Source organism: Heliangelus exortis, chromosome 22, assembly GCF_036169615.1.
Source record: "Heliangelus exortis chromosome 22, bHelExo1.hap1, whole genome shotgun sequence".
NCBI classification, from domain to species: Eukaryota; Metazoa; Chordata; class Aves; order Apodiformes; family Trochilidae; genus Heliangelus; species Heliangelus exortis.
In genome coordinates, this window is record NC_092443.1 from 2,750,754 (window position 1) to 2,764,494 (window position 13,741).

At 59.0% G+C, this 13,741-nt stretch overlaps 1 protein-coding gene across 2 annotated transcripts in view; it reads right to left on the reverse strand.

Annotated features, from left to right (window-relative positions):
- HMCN2 (hemicentin 2) overlaps window positions 1-13,283 on the reverse strand; it is a 31,830-nt gene extending 18,547 nt beyond the window's left edge. Inside the window, exons 1-26 of one of the 2 annotated variants that reach the window (XM_071766026.1) lie at window positions 12,871-13,283; window positions 11,939-12,009; window positions 10,912-11,070; window positions 10,594-10,716; window positions 10,177-10,348; window positions 9,725-9,831; window positions 9,220-9,370; window positions 8,864-9,127; window positions 8,566-8,710; window positions 8,124-8,245; window positions 7,765-8,037; window positions 7,525-7,666; window positions 6,854-6,981; window positions 6,540-6,653; window positions 6,213-6,362; window positions 5,076-5,270; window positions 4,655-4,750; window positions 4,168-4,292; window positions 3,706-3,850; window positions 3,513-3,625; window positions 3,152-3,308; window positions 2,814-2,976; window positions 1,715-1,836; window positions 1,462-1,570; window positions 996-1,165; window positions 340-435 (exon numbers count right to left, since the gene is read on the reverse strand). In XM_071766026.1, the coding sequence (XP_071622127.1) occupies window positions 340-435; window positions 996-1,165; window positions 1,462-1,570; window positions 1,715-1,836; window positions 2,814-2,976; window positions 3,152-3,308; window positions 3,513-3,625; window positions 3,706-3,850; window positions 4,168-4,292; window positions 4,655-4,750; window positions 5,076-5,270; window positions 6,213-6,362; window positions 6,540-6,653; window positions 6,854-6,981; window positions 7,525-7,666; window positions 7,765-8,037; window positions 8,124-8,245; window positions 8,566-8,710; window positions 8,864-9,127; window positions 9,220-9,370; window positions 9,725-9,831; window positions 10,177-10,348; window positions 10,594-10,716; window positions 10,912-11,070; window positions 11,939-12,009; window positions 12,871-13,108 (3,850 nt within the window). In that variant the 5' untranslated portion in view covers window positions 13,109-13,283. Of the gene's footprint in view, window positions 1-339; window positions 436-995; window positions 1,166-1,461; window positions 1,571-1,714; window positions 1,843-2,813; window positions 2,977-3,151; window positions 3,309-3,512; window positions 3,626-3,705; window positions 3,851-4,167; window positions 4,293-4,654; window positions 4,751-5,075; window positions 5,271-6,212; window positions 6,363-6,539; window positions 6,654-6,853; window positions 6,982-7,524; window positions 7,667-7,764; window positions 8,038-8,123; window positions 8,246-8,565; window positions 8,711-8,863; window positions 9,128-9,219; window positions 9,371-9,724; window positions 9,832-10,176; window positions 10,349-10,593; window positions 10,717-10,911; window positions 11,071-11,938; window positions 12,010-12,870 lie in introns of both variants that reach the window. The other variant, XM_071766025.1, reaches the window with a different exon arrangement.
- Window positions 13,284-13,741: the final 458 nt, after the last annotated feature.

The following is a 13,741-nucleotide window of genomic DNA, read 5'->3' on the forward strand; positions in this document are numbered from 1 at the left end:
GGGAAGAGAGAGGGGAAGAGAGAGGGGAAGAGAGAGGGGAAGAGAGAGGGGAAGAGAGAGGGGAAGAGAGAGGGGAAGAGAGAGGGGAAGAGAGAGGGGAAGAGAGAGGGGAAGAGAGAGGGGAAGAGAGAGGGGAAGAGAGAGGGGAAGAGAGAGGGGAAGAGAGAGGGGAAGAGAGAGGGGAAGAGAGAGGGGAAGAGAGAGGGGAAGAGAGAGGGGAAGAGAGAGGGGAAGAGAGAGGGGAAGAGGGGAAGAGGGGAAGAGGGGAAGAGGGGAAGAGGGGAAGAGGGGAAGAGGGGAAGAGGGGAAGAGGGGAAGAGGGGAAGAGGAAGGACTCACTGGGAGCAGGCAACCCTGAGGCCAGGCATTCCAGGGACACGGTGCCATTCTCCAGGACAGACAGATCCATCACACTGGGCTCGATGTTGGGAGGCACTGCAAGCCCCAGACTTGGTCACCAGCTCTGGGCAGCTGCAGCCATGCAGTGCCATGGGGCAGGGATGGGCTCCCTGGGGCTCTCAGCAGGCACCAAATAATGGGAGAGCAGTGGGCAGGGCTCAGACCCTGCTCTGGGAGGGGACCACATCCCCACATGGGTCACCACTGCTCCCCAGGTCCACTAGAAAAGTTGTTGCCCACCCCAATGGGATATCCATCCTTCCCAGGAAGGGACCCCTACTCCCTGGTTTCTCTCCCTGATTTCTGTCCCAACCAAGGGGTGCTCTGGCAAACAGGGATGGAGGAGACCCTCCAGCAGGATGCATCCATCAAGGATGGATCAAGGATGTGGATTAGTGCTGTGCCAGGGGCCATCAGCTCTCAGCCTTGTTAGCAAAGAGCAAGATCCCAATGGATCAAGATCCCAATGGATCAAGCCAGCAACCACACATCTCTCAAAAGCAGGGCCAAGAGCACCCACCCCTTTGGGCACCCAAAAGTGTGAGACAGGAGATGGGTGCTGGGCCCATGGGGCTCCCCCCTGATGCTGCACTCACCTTGCACTGAAACCTCCACCTCTGCCTGGGCCACCCCTGCCTGGTTGCTGCCCTGGCAGATGTAGAGCCCCTCGTGACCAAGCCCCACCCGGGTGATCAGCAGGGTCCCACCATCCTCAGACACCACCACACCATCCTGCTGGCTCACTGGGTGCCCCCCCTTCAGCCACCTGCAAGGGGGGGACAGGCAGAGAGTCCTGCGACCACCCACCCTCCATTTCTGCCCCCCAAAGGGGTGAAGAAGAAGGTGCTGGCAACAAGGATTGTCCCCTTGTCACCTGGAAAGGGTGACAAGGCAGTGCCCTGGTTCTGGCCAGAGCAGGATGCCAGGGGCATGGAGCTTCACACTAAGTGACACCCCAAGCTGCAGCTCCCCCATCACCCATGCTGAGCACCCATCCTGAGCTCTGCCTCAGCTCTGTGCACTCAGGGGAAGGCTGGCAGGACCCCCCCCCCCAATACTCACTGGATCCGGGGTGTGGGGACACCCGTGGCACGACAGTGAATCCTCAGGGAGTGGTTGGTGACAACTGTCAGGTGGGTTTCTCCATCACCAATCAGCAGCTGGGGGGGAGCTGGGGACAAAGGGGAGCTCAGAGCTGGGGCCACCCTTAGACCCTGGCACCAGAATGTAGGAGCAGCCAAGGGTTTGGAGGGTGCAGGACCCTGGTGGGACATCCAGGCCCCCAGGAGGAGCATTTTGCCCAGCAGAAAGGCACCTTGGACATGCAGGTTGTAGCTGAGAGAGGTGTTCCCCACTGTGTTGGTGGCCACGCAGGTGTAGAGGCCACTGTCTGTCACCTGGGGCTTGGCCAGCTGGAGGGACCCCGAAGGGAGGATGCTGTAGCTTGGGGGAACAGAAGGAACAGAAAAGTTGGGTGGGTGGGACAGCCCTGTCACCCATCACCTATCCCTGGGCAGGAGCTAAGGGTTGAGAGCCCACCATCAACCTGACAAAAGAAGGTCCCCAGGGCCACCTCCTGGGCAAGGGGGATGGAAGAGTCACCCGTAGGTACAAATACCCCTTTTTCAGCTCCTGCATGAGCTCAGCAGGAGGCAGCAGCACAAGCCATCAGCCTGGGAGAGATGAAGGGGAACGGGGATCCCCATGGAGCCCAAAACCCCTGCAGCTGGGGCTGGCCATGCTCTCCCTGCCAGTGCTCCTCAGACATAACATCATCCCAGCCCACGGCTCCGGATTCCTCCTGGTGTGTTCCCATAAATCCCCCTGAGGAGGGGGAAACCAGCTGAGATGTGGGGAGCAGCTCAACACAGCCCCTCAAGAAGAGCCAAACCAAGATTCCTGCTTCCCCAGCCCACATCAAAGAAGTGACTGACCCCGAGGTCTTAGGGACCACATTCCAGCATGGGGTTATCATACTGAGAAAGCCTGTCCTGCTTCCAACCATTCTCCAGGTTTTCTCCTCCCATTAAATCACTTCAAATGACCCTCCCATGGCTGCCATCAACCTCAATATGACCAACGAGTGAATTTGCCCCTCCCGAAGTCATCCCCTGGGACAGAACTGGCCTTCAAGCCCACGTCCCACTCCCTGCATGCAGGGCTGGCATCTGAAGGGCTCAGAAGCAGCTGCTCCATCCCAGATGTTTATATGATGGTAAAAAACCCTGGTGGATCTTGCTCTGCTCTCCATCCCATGAGCACTGCCTCAGATCCTGCCAGGGCACTGAGCATCAGCCCCTTGATGCCAGGGATGCTTTTTACATCTCCCTGAATCCTTCCACAGACCCCACATCCCCCTGGACAGACACAACCCCAGGAGATCACAGCACTGGCACCCACAATTCTCCCCTTACCTGGTGGTGCTGAGAGGCAGTGGCTGAGGCTCTCGGGTCCACAGCACCGTGGGAGGGGGATGGCCCTGAGCCTCACAGGGCAGGGTGGTCTCCTGCCCAAGCAGAGCCAGGATGGGGATGGGATCCAAGCCCTGCGATCCATTCACCCTGATCCTGGGCTTTGCTGGGTGGAGAGGGAGCACAGCTGGTGCAGGAACACTTCAGGTACCCCCCAGCCTTCATTGCTGCTCTTCCCCCACCCTGAAACCCCCTCTGGGACCTGGTTAGGGGGTTAAGGAAGCTTGGAGATACTGATCTCCCAGCAAATCCCTCTCTGGAACCAGAGCCAGGGCACTCACTGCTGATGGAGAGCTGAACCTCCTGGCTGGAGAAACCTCCTGCATTGGTGGCTGTGCAGAAATAGGTCCCCGTGTCCCCAGGGGACGCTGAAGGGATCAGAAGGGCCCCATCAGGGTCAAGGCGGTAGCGTGGGCTGAGTGAAATGGGTTCTGTGCCCTGCAGAGGAAAGGGAAGGGAAGGGAGGAAGGAGAAGAGCAGAGACTGCCACAAGCTGAGGGCAAGAAGACCCCCTCTGGGTCTCAGCTTCCCTTGATGTCACCTCACAGGACAGCTACAGCCACCCTGAGGAGCTACACCCCCTCCAAACACCTTTCTGTGCACCCAAGGGGGACCCCCAGCCCGGCTATCCCTGTCACCTACCTTTGCCCAGGTGACAGTAGGGGGTGGCACCCCAGTGGCATTGCACTGCAGGGTGACAGCTGCTCCCTCGGTGGCAGTGACATGAACAGGGCCCAGTTCAATGCTGGGAGGAACTGGGAAGGGAGAAAGTCACCTCACCTGGGGCCACATCCACCAAAAAGAGAGCGGGGAGGCACAGCACCCAGGTACTCACCCAGAACAACCAGGGACACGTCCTGCTGGTGTGAGCCAAGGGCATTTGTCACCTCACAAGTGTACGTCCCCGTGTCCCCCTGGGATGCTTGGGCCACGTGCAGGCTCCCATCAGCCTGGATGGAGTAGTGGCTGCTTGGGGCTACCTGGGGACAGGCAGAGAGTGGGACAGATGGGAGGGACAATCACTGCCATACCCCTGTGTCACTGGGGCACATCTAGAACCTGATCCTTCAGCAGGAGGAAGAATCTGATGTGGTGAACAACCAACTTACCCTCCCCCAACCCAAACCCTCCCCTGGCATCTTTCACCACCAGCCCAGGAGGTTGGAGCACCCATCCTACAGCACAGCCCCTGCTGCAGGGCTCTGTTTCACCCACCCACACACCCACCCACCCACACACCCACCCACCCACACACCCACCCACTCACCCACCCATCTGGGGGACACGGAAGCCTCACCAGCTGCCTGTCCTTCAGCCAGCGACGGGTTGGGAAGGGTCTGCCAGCCAGAATCACACAGGGCAGAGACACAGCCTGGCCCAGGAGCACACGGACCTCAGGGGATGCAAGAGCTATTTCTGGGGCTGCTTGGAAGAGGGGAAAGTGAAACAGAATTAACTGGAGACAAACCAGCCAGGAATGTTCAGGAGAACAGATCTGGATTGCCTTCCTTTCTTCCATCCAAGGTCCAGACCTTGGCTTGGCCTGAGCTCAGACATTCAGCTCCTCTAAGAATTTGGGGATGTTCTTTGACATTTTGGGTTCGAGCCCATGTCAGTGCATTAAGACAAAGAGCTGGAAGTGCATCATCCAAGCCCTGTGCTTGGATGGGGCTGCTGAGCATTGCCCATGGCCAGCTGAGGAGCAGATGTGGCTACTTGGGTCTGGGTCTGCCACTCGCTCCCAGCTGGGATTCAAACCCCAACCAAAGCTCCTAAAACCAAACCGTGTCCGGTGACCGTGAGCTTGACCTCTGCTTGGATTTTCCCAAACTTGTTCTGGGCTTCACAGATGTAGACAGCTTGGTCATCCAGAGAGGCACCTGGGGCACAGCAGAGGGAAGGCTGAGCCTGGTGGGGTTGGAGAGGCAGCTCCAGGCTGGGGTGACACCACCATCCCCTGCCCCCCCCCCTCCTCTGATAGGGGAGAGACCCTGAAGTCCCAGAGCTGGTGGCTTTTACTGCACATCTCAAGCTTGCAGAAGTAAAAAAAAAAAAAAAGTGCAAATAGAGCCAATGTGTCAAAAAAGAGTGGGTGCCTTGTGTCAAAAAGAATGCTCTCCCACTGGGGGAGAGCATCCAAGGGTGACACTAAGCATGCACCAGGGCAGAATATTCCCATGTTCTCCACCACTCCAGCTCTCTTACTGTCAATGAGGAGCTCAGCAGCTTCTGGATGGATGGAAACACCATGTGGGCCATTCCAGCCCATCATGGGCTTCCCATCCTGCCGGAACCAGGAGATCCGTGGTCGGGGGGAGCCCTGGACATGGCACAGCAGGCTGACGTGCTGCCCAACCTCGACTGCCATGTCCCCCAGGGGTTCAGGGAAGTGGGGGGCAGCTGGAGGAGAAAGCAGAAGAAGAGGGGGCTTGGGCAGGTCCCACAGATGCCCCCAGAGTGGGGTCTGTGTGCAGCCAGGCCCAGAGAAGAAACAAGGCTGCAAAACCTACAAGCCAGGTGCTCTGAGAAGTCACCCATCAGCTGAATGCATTTGGTGTTCTTCCAAATTTCCACACTTTCCCAAACTTTCCGTCCTTTCCTGTTTTTCTCAGCACCCCCCTGGCTCAGGAAAACCCCTCGTGCTTTTCCACCTTCAGTCACTTCAAGCCTCACAGCCCCCAACTCAGCACCTCCTCTCCAGGCTCTTCCATCCCTTCTGCTCTCATGGGAAGCCCTCAGCATCCATTGGGGCACCTGGATTTTTGGACACAACCCCCACCCCCACCTATGGCCACTCTGCACCCCAGTCTTGTCCCAAGCTGTTGTGTCCCATGCAATAGCAAACGTCCCTGCTCTGGCAGCGGGGTTGGACTCCAGGATCTTTTGAGGTCCCTTCCACCCCATAACTTTCTGTCATTCTGTAACAGCACCCACACCACTCTCCTGCCATTTTTTGAGCTCATCCTTCCTCCCAACCTTTGGGAATCCTCATGGGGATCCAACCAGCTTGTCCTGAGCACCGATCCTACACCACCTCAGGGAAGCCTGGAGCTGGGGTGAGGGGCACTCGGGGAAGCAGCAAGTGGGAGCTGAACTGGGAAGGAGGGAAGGAGGGAAGGAGGGAAGGAGGGAAGGAGGGAAGGAGGGAAGGAGGGAAGGAGGGAAGGAGGGAAGGAGGGAAGGAGGGAAGGAGGGAAGGAGGGAAGGAGGGAAGGAGGGAAGGAGGGAAGGAGGGAAGGAGGGAAAGAGGGAAAGAGGGAAAGAGGGAAAGAGGGAAAGAGGGAGGTGGAAGTCGCTCAAGCACTCGGGGGCAGCCAAGCAAGAGGAGAGGCGGAGACTCACAGCCCACATCCAGCGCCGTGCCCTCGGAGGCGGTGCCGGATTCCCCGCGGGCCTGGCAGATGTAGGACCCCGCATCCCGTTCCCGCACCGCCTGCAGCCGCAGGATCGCACGCCGGGTGCCGGCTGGGAACGCTGCCACCTCCTGCTCCCCTGCCCCGAGACCCCCACATCAGCACCCCCAGTGCTTCCAGGGGTCCCCTCCCCGCAGCTGATGGTCCAAGGGACCCCCCCCATCCCCACCACCCCCAAACCACGGGGTGTCCCTGCAGGGGGGTGTGAAGGGTCCCCGGTGCACGGGTTGGGTCCCCAGCTCTGTCCCAGGCTCACCTCTGTACCAGACGATGTGGGGTGGGGGTACCCCCGAAACCCAGCACTCCAGGGTCACATCTTCTCCCACCAAAGCCTTCAGGTTGGGTGTCACAGCCAGGATGGCCGGAGGCTCTGTACCACGGGGGGAGAGGTGGCTTGGGTGACCAGGTGAGGTGCCCTGCACCCCGAGGGGACCCCGAAGCCCCCCCCCCAAAACCCTCCATCACAGGCAGCCCCATCCCACAGGTGTCAGGCTGCGAGGTCCCAGCAGGAAGGGAGGATAAATCCCTCCCCCTTCCCGGGATGCTGCTGGCCAGGGGGGAAGCCGGTACCGGTGAACTCCAGGGTGATGATCTGCTCGTCCCAGCCCAGCACGTTGCTGGCATAACAGCTGTAATTCCCCGCATCCTCTGGGATAGCAGCCCGGATATGCAGGATACCCCCGGGATCCGTGAACACCCTGTGGAAAACAGGGGAAAAAAACTGGGAAAAACTTGCTGAAATAAACGGGTGGGCTCAAAGTCACCCCAGGTGGGTGGGAGGTGCTGGGGGGTTGGTAGATGTGGGTTAACACTCAAAGCCAGCTCTGCCCCCCTGCTGCAGGGCAGGATGCTGCTTGGAACAGGGGGAAAACATCGAGAATTGGGCTTTTTCGTCTCTGAAGTCAAAAAATAACTTTCCCCAAAGCTCACTCTAGCAGTCACAGCCTGACCTGGGCAGGGAAGTGGGAGCAGAAAAGCAGAGGAAATTAAGGGGAAGAACAAGGAGTATTATTTGTGGCTTGAGTGCACACCAGGTGTGCAAAGCACCTCCAGTCCCCCGTGGTGAGGACAATGACCTGGATAAGACCAAATGGCCTAAAAATAAATCCATGAAATTAGGACTAGCAGCACACCAGCCAGCTGGGGATGCATGGGTTGGGGATGTTGCAGTTCCTTTCCTCTTTCCAGACCAACCCCAAGCCCCTCTCCCACGGGAAGCCCCCCCCATCCCCAGGGTTTACCTCTCATCCTGCTGCAGCACCCAGCCCCAACGCTTCCAGGAGGTGTGGGGTGGGGGGTGGCCCCCGGCCGTGCAGTTCAGCCTCAGCTCCTGTCCCCTGCCAAAACGCTGGGGGCTGGGGTCCACCCTCACCCACGGCACCTCTGCACGGGGTGGGAGATGGGCTCAGCCCCTGGGTGCCACCCAGCACCCACCCATAGGGCAAGAAACAGGCAGGGTCCCCATCCGGGGCAGAGCCTACCCTGGATGAAGAGCCAAAGGGAGGCAGTGGCAGTGCCATGGACACTCTGGGCCACACACTCGTAGAGCCCCCCATCCCCTGGCTGCACGTGGGTGATCTCCAGGGAATTGTTCTGCAGCAGCCTGGTCCGGCCATCCCCTGACTGTGCCACCTTCCCATCCCAGCTCCAGGTCAGGTTGTAGGGCACGGTGGCCAAAACTCGGCAGGACAAGACCACGTCTTGACCCGGGGAAGCTGTGATGTTGGCTGGGGCTATGAGCCGTGGTGGTGGCTCTGCAAGGGGGGGGTGAAATGAGCCCAGCCACACAGCCCCAGGGAATGGTGGGCACTGCCTGGGCTTTGGCACCAGCTGTCCCCACCTGAGACGGAGACGTAGGTGTGAGCCCGGGTCACCCCGACCTTGCTCGTGGCTGTGCACTCATAAAACCCTTCATCATTCTTGGACACCACAGGGATCAACCAGCTGATGTTCCCTGAGCTCCTAGGAAAAGGAGAGAGGCTTCAGGGTCACCCCCATGCCACCACCCTGCTCCAAAACCTTGGGACTTTTTTCATAGACCCATAGAAACATTTTGATTAGAAAAGACCTGTGGGATAACCAAGTCCAACCATTCAGTTCCAACTCGTTTCCATCTGAGGGAGACACAGGGGTGCTTCCCCACCTGCCCATCCCTCAGGGCTTTTCTCTGCCCTTTTGGGATGCTCAGAGCTTGCAGGTACCCATCCAGCACACAGCATCCCCTGAGCCAGCAGAGCTCTGGGGGATGTTGCTGACCCCTCTGGGCCAAACTAGAAGCTCACCTGAAGAATTGTTCTTCCCCAAGCTTCATCCTACCATGGCTGAGCTGCAGGTAGAAGGGAATCTCACTCCATGCAGAGCAGGAGATCAGCTGGGGCTCACGGATGTAAGCCTGGATCTTGCTGGAGATGTTCACTTTGGGTAGACCTGAAAGTAATTGTGGACCAGCACAGATATTACACTCCTTGGGAGCTGGGAAGTAGGATAAAAAAAACTAATACTCAAGCAGAAACCAAAGCAGAGGCAGTGATGGAGCCTCTGGTTCCTTCTTAATACTTTGGGAGGGTGGGGACCACTCACCAGGGACCACACTGGTGTAGGTGACACCAGAGAAGCGATGCAGGGGGTGGCCCTGGATGTCTTTGCCCTTCACCTTTAGCAGAAAGTCTCCTGGGGGGACATGGAGGGGAGAAGCCACCCAGAGCTGCCCCGAGGAGGTGTTGGAGAGGAGCTGCATGGGCAGTGAGAGGAGAAGGTGGCCGGAGGTGTCAAAGAGCTCAATCTCCTGCAAGTGCCCAGGGGGCTTCAGACCGGTGCAGTTCACCACCACAGAGATGGGCAGACCTGGGGAGAGGGAAAAGAAAAAAGAACCCAGCCACGTCCCCATCTGCAAGAAACAACCCCAGCATCCCTGTCCCCAGCCAGCCCAGCCTCACCCTGCACTGGTCGCTGCCCGGGCTGGATGGCATCGAAGTCTGGCTGGGTGGAAAAACTGGCTTGGAAATCTGGCTGGGTGGGAAAACTGGCTTGGAAATCAATGCTGCTGATTCCTGTGATCCTCAGAGAGTGGCGGCCACTGCTCTGGGTCTGGAAGCAGAGTGAGAAGAACTTAGTAAGAGCAGGGGATGGGGAAGGTGATGGGGGAGGTGATGGGGGAGGTGATGGGGGAGGTGATGGGGGAGGTGATGGGGGAGGTGATGGGGGAGGTGATGGGGGAGGTGATGGGGGAGGTGATGGGGGAGGTGATGGGGGAGGTGATGGGGGAGGTGATGGGGGAGGTGATGGGGGAGGTGATGGGGGAGGTGATGGGGGAGGGAGGGAGTGGCAGCCAAGCCCTTCCAGCCCATCCCCGTGTCCTCTGCCTCGCTGGAGGGAAATCCATGTCTGGGCAAGCCTGGCAGCCCCCCCAGGGGATGGGGAGGGGGTCTGCCAACACCTTACCGTGACCAACCACGTCCCTGGTTCCTGGGGCTCCACAGCCACCACCGTGGCTGAGTTGGGGATGCTGAGCAGTTCCTTCAGCCCTTGGCCTTTTTTGAGGACCTTTCCTGCAACAGCCAGTGAAGCTCTGGGATGGGCAGCCTGGGTGGCCAGGAATCTCCTCCTCCCAGGCTCACCATGGTGCAGAGCCCACCACCAAGCTCATGCAGCCAGGGCAGCAGAGAAAACCCTCCTAAAGGCAGAGGCAAAGCCAGGCCAGGAGGAGAGCAGAGTAGGATGAATTTGGTGCTTTATGAGGTCTTTGCAGTTCATTGCTTTTTTTAATTTAAGGGTTTTTTTGTGCAGGATTTGGTGATCCTCACACCTGCAGCCTCCATGTTTATCCTGTTAGGAGAGCTCTCCAGGAATCAAAGCATCACCTTCCAACCCATCCCCCTCCCCTGGGCTCCTACCTGCTGGATCCCGGACCTCAATCCTTGGAGCAGGACCACTCAGGGAGATGGTGACCTCCTGCAGGCTGGAGTCAAAGGGGACAGGCCACGTGTTCTCCCCACCATCCTCAAGGTCCATGGAGAGCAGGTGGACCTTGGAGGCCTGGATGGCCTCTTCCACCCACTTCAGCACCTGGCGGGGGGGAAAAAAAGGGAAAGATTAACCCAGATTCCCCCTTACCACCTGGCAAGCCCATTTTGGGATCAATTTTCTATGACACTGGGTGAGAACCTCAGGCACGGCTGCAATACAGGGGCTCCCAGAGAACTTGGAGCACGAGGATTAACCCCAGGGAGGATCTAAGAGTAGTTTTGCCATCCCGGGTGACACGTACCTCCAACCACCTCACCCTTCCTCCTGCAGGTCACCCTGCTCACCTCTGTCACCTGCTGCTTGTCCAGGTGGAAGATCTGCCCCGAGCTGGTGGCAGCGATGCGCTCGTACACCCGGTACCCGGGGTGGCTCCTGTCCCCACAGTCCCCCGTCAGCACAAACACCACCTGCCACAGCAACAGCCCCCATGGCACCCCTTGGTGGGTATCCATCCCAGGGAGGGGACAGAGCCAGCAGCCCCCCAGCCCAAGGAGACAGCAGGGGATGTGAAATTCACACCCCCTCCCCCAAAAGAGCAACGCGGGGAGGTCACCGCTGCAGCACCCATCCCAAGGCAGGGGAGCAGGAGCAGCACGTCCCACCTGGCTCTGCTTCTGCTGCAGCAGCTGCAGCAGCTCCTCCTGCTCCTCATAATCCTTGGCCCGAGCATCCGAGAAGACGTAGACAAAGGATCCAGGGTGTGAGACCTCCACGGCCAACCTGATGGCTCCCACGCTCATCTCCGGGCAGTCCCCTCCGCCCTGCGGCAAAGAGAAGGACGTGGCACAGGCTCCAAGCCACCCAGGGCTCAGCCCTTCCTCACTGCAAGATCCTCCCCAGGCTCTGCTCCTGGGGAGGAATTGCACCAGTTTGCTGGAATCAGCCCGAGCACAGGCAGAGCAGAGGGATGGTGCCACCAGGGTCTGCCCCTCTCTCCCCACTAATGATGATTAAAACCATTTGAGGACCCGGCCCCACAGAAGCAGCTGGAGTCCCACACCCCAAACCATCCCCAACCCCCCATAGCAGCCAAATCTGACACCCCAGGCAAGCACTGAGGCACGGGGAGCCCCAGCTGTAGGTTCCCCTGCACCCTGAAGGGCTGTGAAACACTTTGCAGCCACAGCTCAACACCTCCCACCAGAGCACAGCTGCATCCGAAGGGATCGGCCACGGGGATTTAGCAAGGCACGGGAGGTAGGGATGGATGAAGCATGATTAAGCTCCTGAAGAATTTTCAGCTGGCAGAAAGCAGCCGGGGTAATTTTTTAAAGAGTAAAAGAGAAAAAAAAATAAAACAAAAAAACCCCCAACCCTTTAATTTTCAAACAGAACTTTTATAAGAATAGATTTGGGGTTCCCTGGAGAGTTTGGAAGGAAAAAACAAATCTCTGAAGGAAAGGGTTGGGACAAGAGCTGTGAATTGGGGTTCAGTGCTGGCATTACCCACCCCCTCCACTCCCACCCCAGCACCACCACCCCCCAGCAAGCCCCGTCCTCATTCCCTGGAGGATGCTGGATGCAGAGAGGAGCAGGGATTGACTCCAGGACCCACCACCGTGCAGGCACACAGGGCTGGGCTTCCCACCAAGGACCATGGGAGCAGACCAAGGGGCTGGGGACACTTACCTGGACATGGAGCTCCCTCAGGCGCCTCTGGAAGAGCCGGGGGTCTGCAGTGAGGGTGGCAGGTCCCACCTCTGCAAGCACACCAGCACCCAGCACTGCCTCAGCCACCCACCAGAGTCCCCTGGGGCTGTGCTGCCCATGATCCCAGACACCCAGCCCAGCTTTTAAACACCCTGACAGGACATGCAGGACACGGGGTCAAGCATCTGCCCTGGCTTGGCACCCAGCAAGGTGTGGGGTTGGGCAGAGCAGCCCCAGGAAAGCTCTGCCCAACACAGCTGCAAACCCAGAACCTTTTTCTGCTGGGGGAGTTTCCCAGCAGAGTGATAGAGAAACCCATTTATTGCCTCTCCCCTTCCTTCCCTGCCCAGTTCCAGCCTTTTTCGTTCAAATTCAGTGTTTCTGCTGAAAATAAAGCCCCGGTTCTGCTCTCCTAGTAGGGGCTCAGGGCTCCTTTGAAGAGCAGCTGCTGTGTATGGGTGTGCACAAAAATCCCAAGGCAAAGACTGGAACAGGAAGAAAAGATTCTGGTCTTGCAGTAAATTCCCCAAACCTCTTAACAAGAGCTGGTTTTTTTGTGCCTTTTATTGAGGTGGCCTGGAAGCACGTTGTGGATTTGTACAGAAATACAAGCTGGAAGTGGAAAAGCCACCCAGCATGTGGGTGCCAGATTAATTTGGTGAACAACACCTGCCCTGTGTCCCCATGGCAGCTTGGGGATGGGATCCCCTGCCCAGCTCAGTGCCCTCCAGCTGCAGCTCATCCCAGGGTGACATCCCTGTTGTCACCAGGGCGCTAAAACCGGGGAGGAGGGGCAGTGGTGGCACTTGGGAAGTGCACACCTCGGCCCCGAACCCCTCCAGAACGTCATCCCGGCTCCCTACAGCCCTGTCCCCTGGTATGACCCAAGTCCCCAGCCTGTCCCACCGTACCTGGGTCGTGGAAAGGGACCAAGGCGTAGTTGCTGATGGGTTTCGTGCTCCTGCTGAGCGTCCGCTCCAGGATGCGGGAAGCCCCGTCCATCACCTGCACCAGATCGTCGTACATGGAGCCGGTGACATCAAAGACGAAGGCCAGGGTGGCCCCTCCTGTGCCAGGCTGGGGCCCGGAAGCCAGACTGGAAGCCAGCAGCAGCCAGAGACCCACAAAGACCCCTCCGTGGGGTGGCATCGTGGCGGAGACCCTCAGGTGCTGGGGACAGCCCTTGTCTGTCCTCTCCCTGCTCCTGCCCCTGGGAAACGTCCCCGGCCCCAGGAGAGGACCGAGGGGTGCAAGGGGACAGAGCAGGGACCTCGTCCAGGGGACACGCAGCCCCCCACAGCAGCGGACCTGCTTCTCCAGCGTTTGACCTCTGGGAGGAACGGAGGGTGGAAAAAAAAAAAAAAAAAAAAAAAAAAAAAAGCAACTTTTGGAGCCAGCGGCGTGGCGGGGAGGTGGGTGGGAGCTGGGATGGAGATGCAGGGATTGGGAAGCAGGTCCTGCAGCCCATCGGATTGTCAGAAACGTTGCCCAGGCCTCCTCCCCGGCCCTGACACCCCCCCCTCGGGCTCAGAGAGCCCCCCGCTCTGCCGGGGGGAGCCGGGGGTTAGGGGAGGACACGGGGGCTGAGCAGGGAAACCCTGCCAAGGCACTGCGGGGGGGGACCCAGCTGCAAGAGGGACCCAGAGGAAGCAACCCCCCTTTGCCAGGGTCTCCCCAAAACATGGGTCTGTAGTGAGGCTGGGGGGGTGGGGGCTGGCAGGACAAAAGGATTGGGGAAGGGGGGGCTCCCCAGCACGGCCCCCCCAGGAACAAGGAGCAAAC